Below are 27,307 nucleotides of genomic sequence, written 5' to 3'. Positions count from 1 at the left end.
ACAGTTAATTATGTCAACTCAAAAGCAAACACAAATTCAGCTACAATCTTTAAAAGTTTGGGTTATCCCAGCAGTCAGCGGTCGTAGGTTCATGTATTGCTTTTCTTTCTTTCTTTCTTTTTTTTTTTTTTTTTTTAAAGAAAACAACTTATTTTTTGACACAAATTGTCAACATATGTCCACGTTAGCAAGTTATATACAAACAGCAATGCATCATAGAAAAGCAAAGAAACAAGAGCCGGCAAAATAATAATTAACCGTTATATTCAGTCACTTAAAGCAAAGTAAGTAGCAAAATACTTGAATAAGGCAATCAGGTCTATTTTTCCAAAAGTACGGTTATATAAAAGGAGGACAATAACTTAAATAATTCACAACAGGAACTTTCTATACTAACATTGGTATTTACAGTATAGACGACCCTGTGAACAAGTTTAATATTTTTTAGCGACTTTTTCCGGAATAAAATAACAGAATCCGATTCCGATTTGTTTGTTAGAGAATAATTTTGGCGGGAGAGTTGCAAAATGTAAACAAACAACACTCAGAACAACACATTGTTAATTTTATTTACAGCAGTTCGAAACATACGTATAGTGATCTTTCAGGGTTTTCACAAGTATAATGTCAGTCACCACGAACAATTTTTATGGAGCAAAAGGAAAAAGGTATACAGTCGAGTCTTGAAAATCCCATGCGCCGGGCTGGGGTGGATCAATCCATTTAAAAAGGGGGTTCCCAACCAGAGATGAAGAGGGTTCCAACAATATGTCCCCATTCCCGACTGTACAAGGGCTGTAAAACTTCCATTTGTTGTTGTCCCCATTCAAATGCATTGATCGTCTAAAAAGAAAGGGGTCCCCCTCCTGGATCTGCCACAGTCAGGGACACCTGGACAGTTGATTAGTCAATTTATATGCAGTTGTCTTTGATAATCTGATTATCTGCCTTCTAAAATAAAATAAAATGGTGCTTATGTAACAGCCACTATAATCTGTCAGTTACTTTGTTCGATGGAACTTTCTAATTAGTTGTTTTATGGCAGTGTCTTAGCGTACCCGCATGCGGGTACGAATAATCAAATTGCCGTGCTAGGCTGCGCATACCCACATCCGGTTTTCTAATATAAAATGCCATTGGATCGGGTATACAATGAAAAATAATATTTTCAAATTGTACTTATTAAATAATGATACATAATAAACATTGCAAAATTAAATGCACAATGATGGAAATTGAAACTGTACAGTCCCTGTAAAAGAAAACATGATAGAAATTGATATTATTATAAAATTTTAATGCAGATTTAAAGAATAAAATTTTTATAAATTAAAAATATACCAATATGATATTTTAAAATAATCTTTTAGTAAAATGTAAAACAGAAACTAAAATTTTAAAATATATAAAACTACTAAAATTAAAGCTTGAGTTTATAAAAATTAAAATTTAAAGAAGCAAGTAATAATGGGGACAAATATGAAAAAATGGGGCATGGAACTTTATTTTTGGGGAAATGATGAAAATGTATATAAAATTTGATGTACGGAGGGGTAAAAACAAACTCCCCCAGCAAAATATAAGTTGTATGTCATAGCTCACATAAAACGGAATAAATTGCATTTTCATGTATATTCAATGTATTTTCAATGTATCTTTAAGCAAGGGAAGAATACTCCCACCCCCTCATGTGGCCTAGGTCTTTGCATCAAATCTCCGAATGGAACTTTGTGACTGATCTGATAATCAATTTTACCTGAGCCACACTTATCTCGACTTATCTCAGCCTTATCAGAGTATGTTATCATGTAATAGCGTAAATCATCAGCTGACAAGAAGATAGATATTTTTAGAAGAAAATTAAAAAAAAATCAAAACTTCAGTGCAGAAATTGAAGAAATAGATCGCCAATACATTGTATTTATGCATTGTGTGTGTGATTACGTGACCATTTACGATTTTTTTCATTGGTCAAGAGGAAAAATCTTTTTAAACACAACCAATGAACGTGTTCAATACACATGATAAATTTGAATACACATTGTAAAAGAATATGTTGTTAGCAAAATTGGAAGTAAAGTAATAGTGTTGCCTGATGCATGCCAATTAATGTTCATAATCATGAATATGATGGCTGTTTTAAGGAAATTCGCAACTCTTAGGGTGAAATAAACAATTTGCCGTCATTTTTCCCAATCAATAACAAAAGAAAATAATCCAATCATTAAAATTACTGGTAAACTCGGCCCATGGTCAACTTGGACCAGGACAAGCATGACAAGACAAAACTGCACACTCAAAATCATGTCACAAAAAACAAAAATTGAAAAAATAAAATGAAAATACCGACCTACCTACCCTATTTTTTTTAAAGCATGTAACCTTAAACAGACATATATTTTTTTGGGCTTGATTTTCTTTGAAAGCTTTATAAAACATGTTTAAAAATGTTTGAAATATTTATTATCATATACATGTATAGTACAAGTTATTTGTAGTATTTGAACTACACTACAGCACAAGTGGATTTTGCTTTGTCCACCCATCCACAGTGGGAGTTGGCACCGGGTGGGCAAAATTTGTAGCTTGTTCACTCTGTCCACCTTAAAGACTTGCAAGTACAATCAATTGAAAAAGCAGATAAGAATTTGTAATCAGTATTTTTACAAAAAAAGAGATTTATCTTTAAGTGCTCACGGGTGGGCTATCCACCATTGGCCGGTGGAAAAAGGAATCCACATGGGCTGTTGTGTACTTTATTGTATTAAACGGTAGATCTACAAAAATGTAACTTTCCAGAAAAGTGTCTGGTTTCCACATTATACATGTATATGCAATGTCATTTTCTTCTGTTTTCTTAAGCAATACAGTTATTATCCTATAATTTGATTTTTTTTAGGAAAATCTATCACATTAGTAAAATTTTGGATGAAAATGCGAAGAAGCTGAAATCCGACAAAATTCCAAAGGAATTCAGACCTAGGTAAGTGGTATGCATTGTAGTTAATAGATTTTTGTACAGCTTGAAATAAGTAAGCCATACATCTGGGGTGTAGTTAAGTTGACCAATCAATAAGTGTAAGATAGATCTTCAATGATTTGGTTTGTACATCACTGATCTTTTTATGGTTGAAAAATTTCCATTGACATAAATTTCATGTATATTCAGGTTTTCAGAGAATAGACACTACACCATTCAGTAGCATGTGAAATAAAGTGATAGTGGGCTACTACAAAGTAGGAGAAGGGTTGGATAATTCTGACAACCACTACTCAAGATGGGTGTACTGGATAAGATCAGCTCAGAAATTGTGTCATCAATATTATTTACACTTTAGTTGATGAACAATGTATTTCCTAAATATATGGACACAAAGCTACCCACAGACCTTTTGATAAAAGTTTTGGTTAGTCAGTCAGAAAGAATCAACTCAAAATCCCATTTGTCGGATATAAACAAGCTTGACAGATTTAGTTCTCGTCATGCATAGTTTTACACCTTTATATTTATTTTTGATAAGATTTGATTTTGAATTTTGCTTTCCTCTGTAACTTGGGGATACCTCTGTTAATGTATCAATATGTCAAATAATATTTGTCTAACCGAGTTGAATCTTTTGTTGTAGAATTGATGGTCCTTCAGTAGGTTGGAAGACATTTTTTAGACAACAGGAAGCTTTCAGTTATGCCAGAAGAAAATCCTCAGTATGTTTTATGGCTTTATAAAAATATGAATGAGACAACTCTCCACAAGGAACCAATTGACACAAAAATTAACAACAATAGGTCACCATATGGCCTTTGACAATGAGTAAAACCCATACCACGTAATCAGCTATAAAAAAAATCAAAATGACAATTAAAAAATAATTCTAAAAAGAAAAAAAAGGCCTTGATATCTCTTAATCATTTTTTTTTTTTTACTAATATAAATACAATGCGAAATATGTTGTAATTTTTAGAAATGTGTACGAAAATGGATCCATTAACTCTGTAGCCTTATTTTTTACTTGACTATATATGTGAAGACTTGACAAATTTGACAAGATTCATTACTAAATGTGCCAATTGTTACTTTAGGGTAGGCATTTTTACTTTTTAAAGGCATAACAAAGAGATTTGAGTTTAAACTCTGAACAAAAAAAATGTTTTTACTTGGTATGTAATTGCAATGAACAAAGTTTTCTTTTATTATAGAGGATATGGTAATGGTATACATATTTATTTTTTAGGATCTTCATGTATTTTCCTATGAGAGTGAGAGTTTGGGATCAGAAACTGGACAAAGGATGTTTTTAGTGGCATCTTATCCTGTGTTCTGGCATTATTACAGGTACATTATCTAATTAGGATCTTCCCCTGTCATCCCTTTTTGTAAATTAAAGTGCTGTATGGATACAGTAGAATGTGTCCCTATGCATATAGGTATATACACTTTTTACAATTTTACAGTTACATGGGTTTCTTACTATTGGTATAGTTGTCTCACTGGCAATCAAACCACAATTCTTTATTTTATATTTCAATTGTGTGGTTTCACATTATGAATTAAGATATTATTGCTTCACTATTATTCATTGGATACCAAATTCCATGGGTATAGATGAACCACAAATTTAGATGTTCAACATACTACAAATTTTCTATAGGTTTGGCATGGGTTAGTATGGTTCCTTTTCGATGTATGTGCAGTTTATTTCTTAATATGCCTTGTGTATAGCTATCAGGCTCTACCATATGATATTGTTTGAGAAAATTATGAGATGTTATTAACCAATGGATAAAAAAAATATGTTGACCTTTTCCAGGCAGTTAGATGAACAAAAGAAGACACATTATGAATTAATATCAGAGGGTATGTATGCTAGATACTGTTTAGTATTAGGGTAGTTCCAATAAAACATGCATATATATGGTTGCTTATAATTGCTTACTTCCACTTCATTTGAACTTTTGTGGATTGTTGTGTTATAATGCCAGATGTACATGTCTGCCTGGCCAGGTTTATCTGACTGTGACCTCATTTCCTTGATACTTGGTCAATGTTTAGTTTTCAAGGTAAGGTCTGTTTCTCATGTACTATAAGCCTATTATAGATTAACTTTATTTAATTTATCTTATCTATTTATAACTCTGTATTGCTACTTTCACTTTTCATTGTTTCTCTCGCCATGACGACGTCAATTCAATGCACCACTTTGGAGTACTTCAGGGGCTCAATTTCTGTATAAAAATTGTCCTGATGAAGCCTGCCTTGCAGGCGAAACATGTAGACATAGATAATAAAATTGCAGATCTTTTGAAGTGTTGTTGTCAATTTTAATTATAATTTTTATTTAATTTAATAATTGAATTGTGTACATGTCGTACACCTTGCAGATTCTTCTAGCCTATATTTCATTTTTGTGCTTTAAAGAACAGTGCTATGTTTTCATGATTAATAGATATAAGAAGATGTGCCATGAGTGCCAATGAGACAGCTATCCATTCAAGTTGTAATTGTGTAAATGTAAATTTTTAGAGGTCAAAGTACTGCCTGCAACACAGAGCCTGGGCTCACACCAAACAGCAAGCTACCAGTATAAAGGGCTCCAAAAATTAAAACCGTTCGAGCAGGAAAACAAACAGTCTAATCTATATAAAAACAAGAAACACTTATGAACCACACCAACAAATGACATCCACTGAACATCAAGTCCATTTCTGAGATACTGTAATATTGAAGATTAAAAATAGAAACACAGAATTGACATTTACTTGAACAGATTACAACAATATTATTTGTCTTTCAGGATCGGTCTGTAAGCTCTATTTTGATTTAGAGTTCCCGAAAGAAAACAATAGAAATTGTGATGGAATAGCAATGACAGATATTTTTACAAAGGTAGATAATCTAGACCTTTAATTAGCAAGATTTCTGATGAAATTGGGAACATTTTGTTTCCCTTGTGTCTTCATGTTGTTAGATGTTTATTTAATTCATAAACTGCAGATCAATGAAATTAGAAAATATTGCATTCAAATCTTGATAAAAGGTAACTAAAAGGAGATTGGAGGTATGCTTGAATGAGACAACAAAAACCAAAAAATCTGAAAACAATTTGACATGTTATTTATAGATTTAGAGATTGACCACACACCTACTAGCTGGAGTAAAATGCATATGATTCATAATAGAAAACATGTTTAACTTGAGACAAATCTATTAATAAAAAGTATAGAAGTTGTGTCACTGTCATTTTGGTGTTTTATAAGTCAAAAACAGTATGACATAAAATAAACAGTCACAGCTGAAACAATGTATTGAATGACAAAGTCAAGGTCATGAGGTCCTTAGTAACAAAAGGAATACAATAACTAAAAACAATACCATTCTCTCCATAAGCTGAGAAGCTTTTCAAATGATTTGACCAAATATCTAAAAGATATGTTAGGATTCTGGTAAGCACAATAATGGTTGCATTACTATTCAACAATTCTATGTCTTTATTGTGTTTTTGGATAATATTGCTTTGGACCTATCACTCATCAAATGTTAACTCTGCTGTGCTTTGAGTCTCTCCAAACCCCTTTTATTCATTCAATTTAGTATATTGTTTAATTCTTATAGTTTATTTTTCAGTATGTTACAGAATGGATAGATGAAATCTTCAAGGTCAAATGTTCAAAAGAACATGTGCTAAGTTTGGATGCAAGGTAATATACTTCAGAAAATATGTGTGTAAGCAATAGATTTAACATTCAATAAGAATTATAGTATAACTAATCGACGTATTTGAATATCAAAAATAAGGCAATGCGTGACCGAACGACGCATGGATTAAACGAGTGCACAGCACAAGTTCGTTCACAAGTTGTCTAATTTTTGATATTCAAATACGGCGGTTAGTTATACTTTTTATTACATTGGCTAATAGCTTTTTTTATGAAATTAATGTAGAAAATGTAAGGAACTATATGTTTTTCCTACGCGTTCACAATTTGTTTTGATCCGACGTTATCAACGTCTTGACAACGCGTATTGTTGAATGACGTCAGAGAGTGAAATAACCACGTTTATTTCACATGTGAAATTATCGGTTTTTATTTAACTGGGAAATCAATGTAATTTATTGCAATCAATGTAATAAATGTGTATAGTGTAGTATTTTCAAAGCTCGCATTTCCCGAAGAATTATAGGTTTATAATGTTCCTAAATTGAACATATCCTCTAATGACATCACACAATATTGCTGCCCGTATTTAATACAATTTTGTTCATAAAAAATAGGAAATTAAATAACTCTGGTTAATCTTAGTTTCTTTCTTCTCAAAATAATGCTTTGTCGCTGATGATATCATGGCATATTTAAACAAATTATACAAGATAAAATGAAACCATTTTTTTCAGCACAGAAAAGAAGTTCAGTAGACATTTGATTTTCCAATTGAAGAGGACAGCATTCCAAGATAACATCCATGCTGGTAGGTTTAAACCACAAGTATCATTATATAACAGAGGTTTGCAAAAACTGTAAGCATTCAGATATACACTAACCATGATTAACATATGTCTACTTTGTTACATACAATTCAAACCTTGTGTAAAAATACTACAAAAAATATGACATTTTAAGGTCCCCACTTCAAAGAGTTTGTAGTTAGTTAAGTGTGGACAAGGAATATGATTCCACTGCATGTAAATATTGATATAGAAACAAACATTTCAATCCATTCTCAATTTAAACTGAAACAACTCATGTGATGTTGAACAAAACATCATTCTCCCCTGTGTGTAGCATATTCTCCTCTGAACGTCAGGACCACCTTGTGTGATCCTTATGCATGGTTTTTAAAAATGTTTATAACATAGTAGTGTGTTAAAATTTAATTCAGATATAAATTGATACTGATTTTTATGTTGTTGTCGAGCCTGCGACTTTTGACGCAGAAAGCTCAACATAGGGATAGTGATATGGTGACTATGGTGGCGGTGTTGTTAGCTCACTTCTTAAAAGCTTCATATTTTAGAAAGTGGAAGACCTGGATGCTTCATACTTTGTATGTGGATGCCACATGTTACGAAGTTTCTGTCAGTCACATGTCCAATGTCCTTGACCTTATTTTCATGGTTCAGTGACTACTTGAAAAAAAGGAAAGATTTTTTGTAATGTTAAATTCTCTCTTATTATAAGTAATAGGATAACTATATTTGGTATGTGCGTACCTTGCAAGGTCCTCATGTCTGTCTGTTGGTCAAGTCCATATCTCAGATACTATAAGCAATAGGTGTAGTATATTCGGTGTATGGAAGGACTGTGAGGTGTACATGTCCAACTGGCAGGTGTCATCTGACCTTGACCTCATTTTCAGGGTTTAGTGGTCAAAGCTAAGTCTTTTTTCTAATACTATATGCAATATGTCAACTTTATTTGGTATATGGAAATATTTTATGATCTGTATGGCAGTTGCACAGGTTTTATTTTACCTTGACCTCATTTTCACGGTTCATTGCCCTGTGTTAAGTTTTTGTGTTTTGGTCATTTTTTTTTTAACTATAAGCAATAGGTCAACTATATTTGTTGTATGGAAGAAATGTTAGCTGTACATGTCTGCCTGGCATGGTTCATCTGACCTTGATCTCATTTTCATGGTTCAAAGGTCAATGTTTAATTTTCTTGGTTTATGTGACAGTTGTAATAAAGCTTTAAATTTAGGACCATCAACATAATATCAATAATTAGTAAAGAAGGCGAGACATTTCTGTGTGTGCACTCTTGTCTTTGTTTTTAGTTTTAAAACAATAATTTTATTTTTATATGTAACACGTCTTCTGATTGGCTGACCTCGTCGTGTTTATCATATCATAGACACAATTTTGTCATGTGACCATGACCTCATCAACTTTTTTTCATGATTGAAGCCGGTTTAAAATGGAATTTATTATTAAATTATAAGAAATAGCTGTAATATTTTGTCAGTCTATTCGAAATAACATAAAAAATGTGCACACTGTTAAATAACCCACTACGCACATTATTCAGTGTGCACCACATTTTTAGCTCACCTGGCCTAAAAGACCAAGTGAGCTTTTCCCATCACTTTGCGTCCGGTGTCATCCTGCGTCTGTCATCATTTTGCGTTGTTAACTTTTACAAAAATCTTCTCTGAAACTACTGGGCAAAAATTTAACCACACTTGACCACAATCATCATTTGGGTATCTAGTTTAAAAAATGTGTCTGGTGACTCGGCCAATCAACCAAAATGGCCACCATGGCTAAAAATAGAACATAGGGGTAAAATGCAGTTTTTGGCTTATAACTCAAAAACCAAAGCATTTAGAGCAAATCTGACATGGGGTAAAATTGTTTATCAGGTCCAGATCTATCTTCCCTGAAATTTTCAGATGAATCGGACAACCCGTTGTTGGGTTGCTGTGTCCATGAATTGGTAATTTTAAGAAAATTTTGCTGTTTTTAGCTCACCTGGCCCAAAGGGCCAAGTGAGCTTTTCACATCACTTGGCGTCCGGCGTCGTCCGGCGTTAGCTTTTACAAAAATCTTCTCCTCTGAAACTACAGGGCCAAATTTAACGAAACTTGGCCACAATCATCCTTGGGGTATCTAGTTTAAAAAATGTGTGGCTTGACCCGGTCAACCAACCAAGATGGCCGCCATGGCAAAAAATAGAAGATAGGGGTAAAATGTAGATTTTGGCTTATAACTCTGAAATCAAAGCATTTAGAGCAAATCTGATAAAAAAGTTTATCAGGTCAAGATCTATCTACCCTGAAATTTTCAGATGAATCGGACAACCAGTTGTTGGGATGCTGCCCCTGAATTGGTAATTTTAGGGAAATTTTCCTGTTTTTGGTTATTATCTTGAATATTATTATAGATAGAGATAAACTGTAAACAGCAATAATGTTCAGCAAAGTAAGATTTACAAATAAGTCAACATGACCAAAATGGTCAGTTGACCCCTTTAGGAGTTATTGCCCTATAAAGTCAATTTTTAACCATTTTTTGTAAATTTTATATATCTTTTACAAAAATCTTCTCCTCTGTAACTACTGGGACAAATTAAACCAAACTTGGCCAAAATCATCATTGGGGTATCTAGTTAAAAAAAATGTGTGGCGTGACCCGCCAAACCAACCAAGATGGCGGCCATGGCTAAAAATAGAACATAGGGGTAAAATGCAGTTTTTGGCTTATAACTCAAAAACCAAAGCATTTAGAGCAAATCTGACAGGGGGTATATAGGGTTTATTAGGTCAAGATCTATCTGCTCTAAAGTTTTCAGATGAAGTGGACAACTGGTTGTTAGGTTGCTGCCCCTGAAATGGTAATTTTAAGGAAATTTTGCTGTTTATGATTATTATCTTGAATATTATTATTGATAGAAATAAACTGTGAACAGCAATAATTTACAGCAAAGTAAGACCTAAAAATAAGTCAAAATGACCAAAATTGTCGATTGACCCCCCTAAGGAGTTATTGACCTTTATAGTAAATTTTTAAAAAATTTCATAAAATTTGTAAATTTTTACTAACATTTTCCACTGAAACCAATCATTATAGATAGGGATAATTGTACACAGAAAGAATGTTCAGTAAAGTAAGATCTACAAAGACATCACCATCACCAAAAACACAATTTTGTCATGAATCCATCTGTATCCTTTGTTGAATATTCACATAGACCAAGGTGAGCGACACAGGCTCTTTTGAGCCTCTAGTTTCTCTTATTATTATCATTTTGTTTTTACTTGTATTGCATACATGTATATGAGGGCCTCAGGGAAGATCAGTAATTGTAACTAACTGTGTTTACCCTCTTTAAATAAAGAATTTATTATTATTATTATTATTATTAGCTCACCTGGCCCGAAGGGCCAAGTGAGCTTTTCCCATCACTTGGCATCCGGCGTCGTCGTCCAGCTTCGTTAGCTTTTACAAAAATCTTCTCCTCTGAAACCACTGGGCCAAATTTAACCAAACTTGGCCACAATCATCATTGGGGTATCTAGTTGAAAAAATGTGTGGAGTGACCTGGTCAACCAACCAAGATGGCTGCCACTGCTAAAAATAGAACATAGGGGTAAAATGCAGTTTTTGGCTTATAACTCAAAAACCAAAGCATTTAGAGCAAATCTGACAGGGGTATAATTGTTTATCAGGTCAAGATCTATCTGCCATGAAATTTTCAAATGAATCGGACAACCCGTTGTTGGATTGCTGCCCCTGAATTGGTAATTTTAAGGAAATTTTGCTGTTTTTGGTTATTATCTTGAATATTATTATAGATAGAGATAAACTGTAAACAGCAATAATGTTCAGCAAAATAAGATTTACAAATAAGTCAACACGACCGAAATGGTCAGTTGACCCCTTTAGGAGTTATTTTCCTTTATAGTCAATTTTTAACCATTTATCGTAAATTTTAGTTATCTTTTACAAAAATCTTCTCCTCTGAAACTACTGGACCAAATTTATCTAAACTCAGGAACAATCATCTTTGGGGTATCTTGTTAAAAAAATGTGTGGCGTGACCCGGTCAACTAACCAAGATGGCCACCACAGCTAAAAATAGAACATAGGGATAAAATGCAGTTTTTGGCTTATAACTCAAAAACCAAAGCATTATAGATAAAGATAATTGTAAGCAGCAAGACTGTTTAGTAAAGTAAGATTTACAAACACATCACCATCACCAAAACACAATTTTGTCATGAATCCATCTGCTTCCTTTGTTAAATATTCACATATACCAAGGTGAGCAACACAGGCTCTTTAGAGCCTCTAGTTTGGTTATTATCTTGAATATTATTATAGATAAAGATAAACTGTAAACAGCAATAATGTTCAGCAAAGTAAGATCTATAAATAAGTCAAACATGACCGAAATGGTCAGTTGATCCCTTTAGGCATTATTGCCCTCTGAAACTACTGGGCCAAATGAAACCAAACTTGGCCACAATCATAATTGGGTATCTACTTTAAAAAATGTGTTCGACGAACCAGCCATAGGACCAAGATGGCCGCCATGGCTAAAAATAGAACATAGGGGTAAAATGCAGTTTTTGGCTTATAACTCAAATACCAAAGCATTAAGAGCAAGTCTGACATGAAGTAAAATTGTTTATCAGGGCAAGATCTATCTACCCTGAAGTTTTCAGATGAATGGGACAACCTGTTGTTGGGTTACTGCCCCTGAATTGGTAATTTTAAGGAAATTTTGCTTTTTTGGTTATTATCTTAAATATTATTATAGATAGAGATAAACAGTGAACAGCAATAATGTTCAGCAAAATAAGATTTACAAATAAGTCAACACAACCGAAATGGTCAGTTGACCCCCTCTAGGATTTATTGCCCTTTATAGTCAATTTTTAACTATTTTTCGTAAATCTTAGTAATCTTTTACAAAAATCTTCTCCTCTGAAACAACTGGGCCTAATTAAACCAAACTTGGCCACAATCATCATCATACCTGTCAACCTCTGAAAATGAAAAGTCAGGTCATGACCTGCATTGAGAAAAAAAATCTCAGGTCATAACGCGTACGACATTTTGCGGGCTCAATTGAAGAACAAAAATATGTTTACATATAATTTATATAGTCAATATGTATATGAAACAGTTAGAACATGTATACAAGTTTATTTCAGACTATTGTTATATTCCATAGTAGCAGACTTGGCATTCTTTAAAAGAACTGCACTTGGTTTCAGTTCATAGCAATGCAAATGTGTATTCATTTTACAAGAAAGAAGAGCACACAGTGTATCCTTATTAAAATCAGCCCTAAACTCTGTAGCTATTTTCTCTACTAAAGAAAATGCCCTCTCACGGTCTGCATTGCTGTTTGGCAAAACCAGTAATGTTTTAGCAAGTTTTGACAAAACAAAAAATCTTGGCTTGTTAAGAAAAATGTCATGCAACTTGGACATTTCTCCCCAAAATGTACCAATGTCAGTTTCAGGGGAAGTGCAAAGTGGAAGTTCATCTAATGGGGTCAACTGATAGTCACTGAACTCATCTTGTAGCTTGTTGAAAATATCGTTACGTAGCTCAGGTAAACAGTCCTACATTTTGACTTTTGGTTACATTGAAAAAGACCGATAAAACCGAAGGTCATATTACTTCTAAATACCGGAAACAATTCCGGTCAGAAATCCGGGTGAAACGGGTAATGTTATAAATTCCCGGGACCCGCCGGGTAAAGAAAAACTCCCGGGTGAGAGGTGAAAATAACGGGTGTCACCCGCAAAAAACAGGTGAGTTGACAGGTATGCATCATTGGGGTTTCTAGTTTAAAAATTGTGTCTGACGAACCAGCCATCGTACCAAGATGGCTGCCACCGCTAAAAATAGAACATTGGGGTAAAATGCAGTTTTTTGCTTTTAACTCAAAAACCAAAGCATTTAGAGCAAATCTGGCATGAGGTTTAATTGTTTATCAGGTGAAGACCTATCTGCCCTGGAAATTTCAGATGAATTGAACAACACGTTGTTGGGTTGCTGCCCATGAATTGGTAATTTTAATAAAATTTTGCTGTTTTTGGTTATTATCTTAAATAATATTATAGATAGAGATAAACATTTAACAGCAATAATGTTCAGCAAAGTAAGATTTACAAATAAGTCAACACGACCGAAATGGTCAGTTGACCCCTTTAGGAGTTATTGCCCTTTATAGTCAATTTTTTACATTTTTCATAAATTTTTGTAGATTTTTAGAAAATATTTTCCACTGTAATTACTGGGCCAAGTTCATTATAGATAGAGATAATTGTAGCAACAAGAATGTTCAGTAAAGTAAGATCTACAAACACATCACCATCATCAAAACACAATTTTGTTATGAATTTATCTGTGTCCATTGTTTAATATACACATAGACAAAGGTGAGCAACACAGGCTCTTGAGAGCCTCTAGTTATGTTATTTCTTCATAGACAGAAATATATTACAGTAATTCCTAAAAGGGATAAAACGATCATTATTAAAACTAGCTTGGGCATATATTATCACTTGAAGTAGACCTTCTTGTTAATTTACAGTATTATCTTAGGGATGTACTTTTAACACAAACCATAATAATACAATTGTTTTGTAGATGAAGGAATTTCCTAATTTGAGGCAAACTTTTTAAGCAAAGATATCTTTTTTAGGAAATTTTGTGAAGTTCATATTACAGAAATTGAAGGAAGAAATTAACAAGTTGAAACAAAATTTGTCTGATGTTTTAGACTATGATGAATCATCATTCATCTTTAAATCTGACAAATCCTCTGATGAACAAACAGTACCATGTGAGAATAGATTGGATAGTCAGAGCCATTCCCAAAAACAGGATAAAAATGATTATAATGTTTCTAAAATTATGGACAGATTTACTGAGGAAGAACTTCTAGCTATGGTTGTTAGAAACAAACATAGTGAAGAAACTTTATTTTGTGATCAAGGTAGGCAAGGCAAAATTTGTATGTATTCTATTGTTCAAGACAACCTCTATAATATTTTTACTAGCAAAACAAGTAACTCTTTAAATGTCAGTGGTTTAAAAAAAAAACTTCAGTATGTTGATTTATGTATACATTTGTTGTACCTTTTTATGCCCCCTATTGCTAGGTTGGGAGGGATAAGGTTAACCCTTGTCTTAAGGTGGCTTGTGGGTACAAAAATTTCAGCAAAAAATTAACCTTTATTTTTTCATAACAAATTTTATTTATTACACTAATAGTTATTACTTTATGAAATGGTACAAAAATCAACCCAAAAAAAACAAATCGGTTTAACCCCAGATGACCTTTAAAATGTATATATCATTGAAAATGCTCCAAATTATCTCCCTTTGGTGCAAAAATGCTATTTTTTGCCATTTAATTTGAAATAATTTTTTCAACTCATTGGTGACCTATATTTTTTATTATTGTTTTCAAATAAGCTGTACATAAGCTAAATATTTGTAAAATTTAAGCGATTTTTGTAATTAGTTTATTTTTTTATTTTAAAATTACCTCTATTTCTCTTATTAGCTCATCAGAAAAAAAGAACATTAACAAAAATGTATGCTTCTTCCGCAGGCAGATTGTGAGTTAAATGAACGGTGACCCCATTTTTTTATTTCATTTTTCTTTTAAGTATATGATAAGGATCATTTATAAAAAAAAATATAGCGAAATCCTATATTAGAAAAAAAAATCATTTATACCCAGGAGCCCCCTTAACATCCTGAAATTGGTTTCAATTCTCTAACTTTATATTGCATAAGCCAAATGTGATGAAACTTATGCACAATGATTATTACTGCTAGATAAAGTTTTAGTCGCCTGACTTTCACTGTTAGTCCCTGAAAAAATGGACAAAATGTTGAGTTTTAACATTTAATCACTCTACTTTGCTACATCATAATGTTATGAAACTGATACACAATGCTTATTACCACCAAAAGCAAATCAAATTATAATTTAGATGGTGTCACTTTATTTTGTTCTCAAGCTATGTCCCTTTATAGATGTAAAAATTGCTGAATTTGACGTTTCTGCACTCAACACTTGTTGACTTCTTGACTTTTCCTCAGCTAATTGTTCTGAATTCTAATGCAACAACGTTTGTAACGTTCATTTTGATTGGATAACGTCACTTTCTTACATGGCATCAATTGACAATTGATGCTATGGGACCTACGCGCAAGCGCAGACGGCATATGACAGATTTTAAATACATGTTTTAACGTTGTTTTCTGTCAGTTTCATTAGAATGGAGATAACAATATTGTATTTAAGCTCCGACGGCATCAATTGGGGATTTGATGGTCGCAAATACTCGTTTACTGTCTCCGCTAACGCGTCGCCAGTAAACTTAATTTGCGACCATCAAATCCCCAATTGATGCTGTCGGAGCTTAAAATACAATACAGTTATCTCCTAAATGTATACACAATGCTTATTTTTATCAAGCACACATCAAGTACCAATTTAAGTGACATATCTTTTACCATTCTTGAGCTATGTATAAATTGCCTTAAATTTTGCACATTTTGTTCTTTCTTTCAGGTGTCTACACCAAAAATAGAAATTTCAGATTATTTCAGTCCAGAAAATTTGGGAAAAATAATCCACTGGTTATTAGTGATGACAATCTGTACATACCACCCAAGGATGATGTAATGTCTTATGAACATCTTATATTTAATGATTCGCTCATTGCTAATATTGAGTAAGTTATCTTCATAAACATTCTGCTTTAAAAATAATATAAAGAAAAATAACAAGAGTTTTTTCAGATGGATCTTCTACACATTTTCATAAAAAATAAAACTGGATAAAGATAAAGATGATTATCCACAAATTTTTAAAGTGTCAAACAAATATTTAAATACTGATTTCCGAAAGTCTTGTAAGTTGTATGCAAAATTTGTCAAAACCACAAAATGCTAATTTCACAAATTCATGACAATTGGTATCCACACAAATATAAAATGAATCCAAAGTAATTCAGGGTTTTATTTGTTATGATGCAGACTACAATCAAATCAATAGAAACCTTATCCCAACTTTGCTGTATAGATCATTTGTACATCTCTGAAGTGAAGACATTTATGAGGACATAGCATCCTTGTCTTTTGATTGGTCACATCGTCTTAGGATAACCTAAAAATTAATATACTTATTTGGTGATATGTCCAATACAAACTATGCAGTTTTCTGAACATTATTTGAATAGTAAATTACACATGAATTGTTTCATTATGATGAATATTACTTTTGTTTAATTCATAAAGTTGATAGATTTAAGAAGATGTGGTATGAGTGCCAATGAGACAACTCTCCATCCAAGACACAATTTGTAAAAGAAAAACCATTATAGTTTAAACAAGGTTTTCAACACAGAGACATGGCTCACACTGAACAGTAAGCTATAAAGAGCCCCTAAAATTACTAGTGTGATTATCATTCAAATGGAAAATCCAACCATATATGTTTATTAACTCTATATGATTTTATTCGTAAAATACATTAAATTAAATGAAAATATTTGTGATGATGGTTAAAAATTAAAAGGAAGCAAATTTAAGTTTAGTGACAAGCAACATAATTTTAAAATAAAAGTATTGCGATTCAACTATTCCAGGTATTCACCAGCTCTGAGGATTTTACAGTTTGATTCAGAAAGTCAGTTTTCTAACAAATTTTCAAATGGTAATGTTCAGGCAAAAACTTCTGGAAAAGCCAAAGGTTAGTGTGCATTAAACCAAAGAAATTCATTCTCTTTTCAACTTTTCAGCTATTCAGAGTAATATTTCTGTATCAAATCTGAATTTTGTTTGGTCTTCAATGTTTAAAATCAACAAAAATCCAGGTGAGCCACACAGAATCTTTAGAGCCTCTAATAAGTGATTTCAGTAATTTTGAAAACTATTTTGAATAAAAAGAAGCTTTAAACCACAAAAATATCAGCTGGTCAAGATCTATGAATAAGTCTTTTTATCTGAAAGCATCAGTTAAATCCTTATTTGAGTACCTAGTATTATGGGAAAAACATGCCAATATTTGTTATGAATCGTATTGTGAATTAGGTCCTCCACCATTTTATGCTTTACTTTGGCATAAGTAATCAAACTACTGTTCAAATTGATAAATGTTCTATTTCTCAAACGCATTTACATGTAATGGTCACAATAAATCAAGAGAAAAATCAACAGTCAAACTAATATATAATTTAATACAGACTGCAATACCGAATACCCATAACCCAATAAACAGGTTAAGGAGAGATAACTCTCTTAAAAGTATGCTTACTTAACCAGACATCTTGTACATACCAAACTTGCATATAACATTTGATATAAATATCATTGCAGATGTGGTGGAAGGATTTACTAAATCACCTTATCCAGAAATTGATGATTTTATATCGTCTTCATTAAAGACAGATAGTAAAGCTGGTTATATACGACATTGGACATACTTTAGCCAAGGGGAATTAATTGTGTATGACATTGTTGGTTATAGATACTGCCACAATGTAGGAAGAGAACACAAGAGTAACAATATCATGTTAGTCTTAAACTTCTTTTCAAAAGTGAAATATTTGATAATGAAGATGAATGAAAAAAAACAAAACATTGAATACACAGCCAAACTATTTAAAGATTTGTAACCTCCTTTATATAGACCGACACTCAAGTCACATTCTGAATGTTCTAGCTGGCAAGGTCACAGTCAGAAGTAGGTCTCATTGGGGCTTTGCATGATGCAGGATTGCCAATCATTTGTAAGTGTGACACGTGAAAGTCAAATGATTGTGTCGTGAAAATGGGAAATAATGTCTAGCAGGGCACGGGAAATTAAAAAAAAATATGAGAATTGCTTACATACATAGTGTAAGCGGGATATGGGAATCTGCCAATCAGTCAGCGGGATCTGGGGTCAGAACCACCCACTTTACCCCTCTCATAAGGGGATATCATGCTACCAAACATTATTCTGATTCTTTGCTGAGCATTATTTGATCTTCTTTGTTTACCACTAAATGTCCTAACCTTAGCAAAGAATTTCCATAAAAACTATATTTTTTAAATCTCATCTGGCTTATATGTGAATATGCATTTTTGCACCATTAATCATTAACTTCTTGTTCACTAAATACTGAAGTGAGTAATTTCAATGTAATATCGAATATTTAAAGTGTAAAAATATAAGTTTCGCTGTTTTGCTAATAAAATCTTAAATTAAACCAATGATATTTTTTTTCTCCTTGGCTTTCAAAATAAACTCATTCACAACTGGTAAAGCAGTTGAGACATCTTGTTATAATATTACTATTTTGTTCCAGGTTGTTAGCAGATCTCAAAAGAGGGGTTTATTACCAGAAATGTCATGATCCAGATTGTAAATCTGTCGGCTACAAATCTCCAGGTAGGTATATATATAAATACAGACAAAAATATCAAATCTCTAGATATAAAGTAAACAAATTACATGTTAAAAACCAAATCTCAAGGTAATTAACATAATGCTGACATAAAACTAATTGTCAGAAAATACAGGCGTGACTACATTTCTATTAAGAGATATGCTGAATACACACATAAGGTTAATCTCTAGGTAGGTATACAAAATACAGACATTAAACTAAATCTCTAGGTATACAAATTACATTCATAAAACTTAATTCTGAAGGTACCATTAAACACACTCCATGAGAGTTTTCATAATATTGACATTAACCATACATTTTAGTAATTGTTGATTGTTTATGATCTATTCACAATGAATTGCATTACATTCAAAATGAAATTTCTGTGGTGAAATACTAATAAAAAATATCTAATTGAAAAAAAATGTTGTTTGAATGTAGAGTATGAAAAAATAACAATTCAGAGTCAAACTACAGTTGGTTAATTATAGCAATTTGAAATAATGTACTGCCAGTGATAATAGATTTTTTTGTAAATCTTTTTGATATTTGCAAACCAAAAGTATTTCAAAGTAATAAAATACCAATTAAATATATCAAAAAAATTAATTACAGATAAAGACATACCTAAGGAAGCACTGCCCTCGTTCTACTTTGATGACAGTTTTGATGAGTTTGATGAAGGTGTAGATGATATGGACATTTTAAATGCTGCATTGGAAGTGGAAAAAAATATTCATAACAAAACAAATGAAAATAAGGATCAAACCTGAACTTATTTTTACAATGAAATACTTATAGTGTTTCGATTATGTATGTCATTCAGGCTAAGATTTTAGTGTACCCAATGTATATAATCCTACCTGAATGTAAGTAACTACTGACTGTCACTTAATGTAATGGCATGTATAGACACTTACATTAAGTCATACAAGATGGCTTGGTTCTTGGCATGAGCTTTTTAAGTAACAACTTGATATCATTTATTTCTTCAAGTACTGGTACTAGTACGGGTATACTTGTTAATGAATAAAGAAAATACCATATATATATTTAATTATATTATATAAATTTATTTATGATCAAGTGTTATATATTTGATGACAGTCTTAGGTTTATGCCTATCTATATATTATTACTATACTTCATTTCAAAATGTCATCTTTTCTTTTGATTGGATAATTTGAGGGTGATAATTTATTCTATCCCATTGCTCAGGGGAGACAATTTTTTGAATGTCACCCTCTTGTACTGACCAATCAAAAATTGATGTCTTAAAGGTCAATGAATTGAATTCACACAATTAATATGATCAAAGACAATGCCCAAGGTCTACATTTTGACCACAAAAACTTTCCCATCAACCTTCAAATGAAAGAAAAATTGTCTTGTTTCACTCCTGTTATTTTTCTGATAACTGTGACACTGCTTTTTATGTGAAGTTATAGTTACAAACTTTCTATTGAAAATTTAACAGTAAAAAACAATAATGATAGAACATTCTGTATATTAAATTAAATAGCACTGCACATTGCTGAGAGGTCCCCCTTGAAAAAGCATTGTCAATCTCAGCTTTGCCTCAGTTAACAATGTTTTCCGGGGGAAAGCAATCTGCTCTATCACCCTCCCAGCTATGTGCTATTTACATACTAGCATTTATCATCAGACACCCTAAAATTTTAATTGGAAAAGTGAGAAAACTGACCCATGATAACCTTACAATAAGAATAAAATTGAGAAAGTCTGTCCAAAGCTCTTGTCATTGCTTATGTTTTCAAAATCAATATACTAATTAATTTGCATATTTTGTATAAATACAAATAATTACATTAGATGTATGTTTCATTGTAATACATTATACTGATAGCTACACTGCAATCTCGCGTTGTTCCTTAATCAACTTCATTACACAATAAAAATTTACCATTCACTATGACATGAGGTCCCACAATAAAGTGCACAGGTAAATTAAATAAAAACTTGATAAAAATTGTGTTTTGATGATTCTAGCTAAAAAACGTAATTATAAGTATTGAATGCTTCTTTTTGTAACTTTGTAGGGTTGTAAAAGTGTTGACCGTTCGCACATTTTTAGAATGAAGTGCGGAATACAAAATGTACTTTGGTCAACACCAGCTTTTACACCCAAATAAAGATACATAAAGAAGCATTCAATTCTTAAATGAAATGCTTTAGCTCACCTGGTCCATAGCTCTTGCTATCACTTTGAGTCTTAATTTGCGTTTGTCCAAGTAGTAAACCTTTTAAAAAATCTTCTCTGTATCTACCGGACCATTTTAACGAAAAATGGCTGAATGCCAAATTTTGTATTGCTTGTTTTTGTTTGTTTCAATGTTATTTAAATTAAAACAATATAACATATAGGTATAATCTGTAAAGATTATCAGCGATACAAGATCTGTATAAAAATGCCAATATGACTGTAGTGATGAAGCCATTTGATGATTCCTTTTTGGAGTTTCTACCTATATGATATATATTTTTTGTTAGGGTTTCCAGTGTGGCTATTACTGGCAGTTGCTGTTAATAATCATATTTGTTTTTCGTTTATTGTTTTGTACACAGATCAGGCAAAAAGTTGTCTCAATTTTTTTCAAGGCCTTTTATAGATTGCTATGATATATTGTTTTTTTCTCATTTTTGAAGGCTATACAGTGGTCTTTATTGATCACTTCTACATTATTCAGTCTCGTTGGCAATCATACCACATCTTATTTATATAGATTACACATTTTTCTAGTGAATAAGAATAGAAAATGTCATTGTTTACTGGAAATAAAGGGATTTTATCAGTTTTGTATGAAAGAATAAAATAAAATTGAGAATAGAAAGTATGGCTGTTTCTTGATATTTATTGATTTCAAATGTGATTGAAATATATACCAGCTGTGACAGATATTTGCCTGTATTGTCTCTAAATGGCTGAAAATTTCAAGTTATCAAGGCATTTTATAGCTGACAGTGTGGTTTGGGCTTTGCTCATTGTTGAAGGCTGTACGGTGACCTATAGTTGTTAATGTCTGTGTCATTTTGGTCTTTTGTGGATAGTTGTCTCATTGGCAACCATACCACATCTTCTTTTTTGATATTTAAAAGAGGGACGAAAGATACCAAAGGGACAGTCAAACTTGTAAATCTAAAACAAACTGACAACGCCATGGCTAAAAATGAAAAAGACTAACAGAAAAACAATAGTACACATGACACAACATAGAAAACTAAAGAATAAACAACACGAACCCCACCAAAAACTAGGGGTGATCTCAGGTGCTCCGGAAGGGTAAGCAGATCATGCTCCACATGCGGCAGCCGTCGTGTTGCTTATGTGATTACAAATCCGGTAAATAGTCTAATTCGGTAGGTCAAATTCATGAAAGGGAAGGGGATTGTAGCTAAGACGTAAGGAACATATCTGATATCATTTGTGAAACGGTTATTCCATAACGGTCAACCAACTCGTGATGGCGTCTGTAAAATTTACGAAGGGATGATTTCAACTTCACCATTTGGAACTCTTGGTTTAATAGCTTCCTTGTGAGCAGTAACCCTCTATCAAGAAAATCATGATAGGAAATGCAAGCACGGGAAAATCGTATCAATTGGGTGATATTTTCCCCCGTATGCAGGTGCTGCTGGAATGTTGCTACTTAGAAATGGAAAGTTCACAATTGGAAAGCTGAAATCATCTCTTTTGTCGTAAAGTTTTGGTTTAACCATGGAAATTCAGAACATTTTATATGGATTTATAATTAGTGATGGGCAGTTTAATACCCAAAGAAGGGTAAAGATGTGTGGTGCAGTAAAGGTATTATTATGTCTAAGGCAAAATATTGATAGTTGTGCAGTGAGGATTAGAAAGGTTTTCACAAAAATTTAACAACATACAAAATAAGTAAGGCAGCAACCATTTGATTTGATTTCCTGGTGGGGGGGCTATGGTTTTTTTTGGAAAAAAAGTTTAAGGCAAAATATTGATAGTTGTGCAGTGAGGATTAGAAAGGTTTTCACAAAAATTTAACAACATACAAAATAAGTAAGGCAGCAACCATTTGATTTGATTTCCTGGTGGGGGGGGGCTATGGTTTTTTTTGGAAAAAAAGTTTGTTTCCAGTTTTTGGAGAAAAAAATAATTTGTTTTTGATTCTGAGAAAAAAAAATTGTTTCCAACTTGTCGCGAAAAAAATAGATTGTTTTTCGCCATAGGCGAAAAAAAAAATTGTCCACAAAAAAAACCCATAGCCCCCCCCCAGAAAATCAAATGGTTGCTGCCTAACATGGCACAAACCAGGAACATATAAAAGATATAGTGTTCCCAGCACACACCAAAGGGAAGAAACTTCTCTAGCAATACAAGGTCTTTTCATGGCAATGTGGAATTTATATGGTTTAGGGATGAGATCTGAACTGCTTTCAGGATATTTAATGAATAAGGATATTAAGGGAATGAATAATGTTCCCTGGATAAACCCTTTTTGGTGGACTAGAACTGTCTTATTATGGCAATAAACAATAGGATCCCTGTTTAGGAGTTTGGTTCTAATAATTTTCTAGATAGAGAATAGAGATAATTAATTACTTGAGTAGTTGAGCATGAACTCTAGGTGGTGAACCCCAAGATGCACTGGAAAGAGTTAATTTGAAAGGACATGAAAATGTTCCTTAAATCATTTATTTAAATAAGGATCAGCTGCAATGGAACACACCATATCGACCTGAGTCTGAGATGATGCACTCATGTGCAAATTGTAAAGGCATTGGTTAAATGATAAAGATTTTATTAACTAGAAAGGAACATGTTCCAAAAGAATAAATTTGTTTGACCTTGAAGTTGGTCAAGGACACAAAGGTCATTCTTGTACGTGAAACACCATCGTCATCAAATGTTTTTTTTTTTAATATCAAATATAAGTTAGTTGGGCTTAAACTATTTTCTATTCTATTTAGGTCCTTCTGTTTTTGAGGCTCACATAAATATATATTATGTTAGCTCTAAATGGGCCTTGTGAGTTTTTTCTCATCTTCACTTGCCATCTGTCGTCTGTTAACTTTTACAAATATCTTCTCTGAAACTGCTAACAATGCAGTCATGGCTAAATAAAGAACATATGGGTTTACAATAGAATTAGAAGTCCTAGAAGTAAAATGGTAAATAAAAAAATTCTTATGGTCAAAAATTGAAAACTAGTTAAACAAGTACTCGGTGAGTACTGCATGGCAAACATCTCCCATACATGCCTCCTCCCCCCCCTCAAATACATAGTGACTTTTATCATATGATAAACCCAGAAACATTTTAAATATAAAAAATAAATATAAATTTAAGTGTGTGTGCTGGGGTAGGATTTCACTGTATATATAGAGCACTGCAACATATTGGTGGAGGCATCACTGTAGATACAAATTGCAGATCACAAGTTCTACATACTAGCGTATGATTCCTCTACAAAGGGGGTTAAAGATTCAGAGGTTAGTCCCCTAATTGTTTAAATATCATTGTATTGAAACAAAATTCGAACTTGATCTATGACCTGTCATGATAAAAGGGTCATAAAACAATTCACCAAATAGCAAATCGATATCGTAAAGCATGAAGAAAAAACGTGTGGAAAACTGATTTGCCGAACTGACGGATTGACAGACAGACAGACAGTCGGAGTTCAAACCTATAGTCCCCTTAGATTTCGTCAGTAGGGGGCGGCCAATAATGGAAATGGGTCTTCATTTGCTAATGTAAGACTCAAATTAAACCAAACGTGGCCTCGTTAATTATTAGGGTATCTAATACTATTTATTATGATTTTAACCTCATTTTACAAGATTTCACAAAACACAACTTAGATACAGGTGAGCGACGTATATGATCTTGAGAGCCTCTAGTATTTGTATTCCCAAACTTGGTCTTGTTATTGTAATCTGTAATACGATTTTTCTTCTTTAATATTATATCAGATAATTCAAGAATTACTCCTGTTAGTATCCTCCGATGTCAGAGATTTCCCTATATTTAGTCAGTATAATTGAACTTGGGTGGGTCTTTTCACCACCGAACACCACCGCACACCACCGAACACCGCCGAACACCTGAAAACCACCAACCACTAAGAAAAATTTTGATATTATACAATAAAACGATAAAATAAAACAAATTACATATAATTTAATCAATTTTTCGATTTTTATGAGCATCGTTTTTCTGTATAAGGAAAAACGTCTCCGGATTCATCACTTTCCGTTATAAAATTCAAATAACGTTATATTCATAATTAGTAATCAGTTCAAGTATTCTGGATCTCTGTTCATTGGTTAGATTTTGAAATTTTTCTCTTTTATTATTATTGGTACAACTATTTTAAAGAAGTGTTAGAAGAAGAAATAATGGAAAAAAGTATATTTGAGGTGTCCATGGAGTATGGTACAGTATTCGACAATCGATTGATTCGACAATATTTTTTTTAAAGTATAATTATCTTGTCAACTGTATTCGATCGTGTCAATGTGTCGATTCAATCAATTGTTGTACCAAATTTACAAACTTTCTTAGTGTCTGGATTAATCAACTCAGTCAACTGTACGATCAATATAATCAACTCAGTCAACTGTATATTCCTATTTTAAACGTTGCACGATCGTATTGATCGTATTCAATCGTTACGATTGTGCCACAGTTGACCAATTTAATCAACTCAGTCAACTCTATTTTTTTATATTTTAAACGTTGCACGATCGTATCGATCGTATTCAATCGTTACGATTGTGCCACAGTTGATCAATTTAATCAACTCAGTCAACTCTGTTTTTTTTTTATATTTTAAACGTTGCACGATCGTATCGATCGTATTCAATCGTTACGACTGTGTCACAGTTGATCAATTTAATTAACTCAGTCAACTCTATTTTTTTATATTTTAAACGTTGCACGATCGTACCGATCGTATTCAATCGTTACGACTGTGTCACAGTTGATCGATTGAATCAACCCAGTCAACTCTATTTTTTTATATTTTAAACGTTGCACGATCGTATCGATCGTATTCAATCGTTACGATTGTGTCACAGTTGATCAATTGAATCAACTAAGTCAACTCTATTTTTTTTAAACGTTGCACGATCGTATACGTATCGATCGTATTCAATCGTTACGATTGTGCCACAGTTGATCAATTTAATCAACTCAGTCAACTCTATTTTTTTATATTTTAAACGTTGCACGATCGTATCGATCGTATTCAATCGTTACGATTGTGCCACAGTTGAACAATTTATTCAACTCAGTCAACTCTATTTTTTTTTATACTATAAACGTTGCACGATCGTATCGATCGTATTGAATCGTTACGATTGTTCCACAGTTGATAAATTTAATCAACTCAGTCAACTCTTCATTAAAATTACAAACTCATTATGAATGTTGATAAATATGGTTAACTAAGTCAACTCTGTATTTTAATAGATATTCTTATAACCTTAAGTTAGTCTAATACAATAACATACGCATAACCCTAACATAAGTATGACACAGTCTATGGCACTATATATAGCTAGGTGTGATATTGTGTAATTTTCAATTCTCAGTGTGTGTTTTTCATTTTTGTCATCTCAGTGCGTCTTTAAGAAATCTCAGTGTGTAATTTTTGGTTCTCAGTGTGTAATTTTTAATCCTCAGTGTGTAATTTTTAATTCTCAGTGTGTGTTTTTTTTAATTTTTTAAATCTTAGTGTGCTTTGTTGTAATTCTCAGTATGTGAATTTTTCGAAAAATAGTTTAAACATAGTTTTGACGAGGACGGATTGTCATAAACATACGCATACGGCGCTGGCGGCGTATTGACACAGCCTACGGCGTTAGAATGCATATTTAATCCAGTCTTACTATTACTCTAACTTTAACAGTTTAACCCTAACCTAAGTCTGATATAATAACATAGCCTACGGTATACCATATTGACACAACCTTCGGCTCTGGAATCCGTATATATTACAGTCTTACTGTCACCCTAACTCTAACCCTTAACTTAGTCTGACACAATAACATAGACTTTGGTGCTGGGCGATACATTGACACAGCCTACGGTGCTACAATTAAGGCACATCAACACAGTCTACGACGCTAGATGGCTTATATTTGATACATTCTTACTATTACACCAACTCTAACCCTAACCTAAGTATGATACAATAAAATAGTATATATACGCTCCTAAGTGTTTTATTTACACAGCCTACGTCGCTAGAAGGCATATTCATTACAGTCTTTATATAACCCTAAATCTAACCCTAACCTATGTATAACACAATAAAATAGCATACGGTAGCACTCGGTGACATATAGACACAGTCTATGGCGGTAGAAGTATATTTAATACAGTCTTACTAT

The 27,307-nt window shown here is 32.6% G+C and overlaps 1 protein-coding gene across 1 annotated transcript; it reads left to right on the top strand.

The window, feature by feature from the left end:
• Positions 1-508: 508 nt before the first annotated feature.
• LOC134725591 (DNA-directed primase/polymerase protein-like) lies at positions 509-21,712 on the top strand. The gene is made up of 14 exons (XM_063589540.1): positions 509-668; positions 2,900-2,983; positions 3,627-3,705; positions 4,233-4,333; positions 4,809-4,855; positions 5,793-5,884; positions 6,623-6,696; positions 7,392-7,465; positions 14,161-14,454; positions 16,048-16,210; positions 17,126-17,229; positions 17,856-18,051; positions 18,830-18,912; positions 19,529-21,712. Exons 1-14 carry the CDS (start codon positions 625-627, stop codon positions 19,684-19,686), a joined length of 1,593 nt encoding a protein of 530 aa, XP_063445610.1. The 5' UTR covers positions 509-624; the 3' UTR covers positions 19,687-21,712.
• The last annotated feature ends 5,595 nt before the right edge of the window (positions 21,713-27,307 follow it).

Source organism: Mytilus trossulus, chromosome 7 (assembly GCF_036588685.1).
Source record: "Mytilus trossulus isolate FHL-02 chromosome 7, PNRI_Mtr1.1.1.hap1, whole genome shotgun sequence".
Lineage (NCBI taxonomy): Eukaryota > Metazoa > Mollusca > Bivalvia > Mytilida > Mytilidae > Mytilus > Mytilus trossulus.
Note: the sequence above shows the minus strand (reverse complement) of the source record. Positions and strands in the feature narration are given on the sequence as shown.

What these genes read in the sequence shown, in the direction of transcription:
- LOC134725591 (XM_063589540.1), top strand. Translation starts at nt 625, where the DNA reads ATGTCAGTCACCACGAACAATTTTTATGGAGCAAAAGGAAAAAG. An exon ending in TCGCTCATTGCTAATATTGA is followed by an intron (nt 16,211 to 17,125) that starts GTAAGTTATCTT and finishes CAACTATTCCAG; the next exon opens with GTATTCACCAGCTCTGAGGA. An exon ending in CACAAGAGTAACAATATCAT is followed by an intron (nt 18,052 to 18,829) that starts GTTAGTCTTAAA and finishes ATTTTGTTCCAG; the next exon opens with GTTGTTAGCAGATCTCAAAA.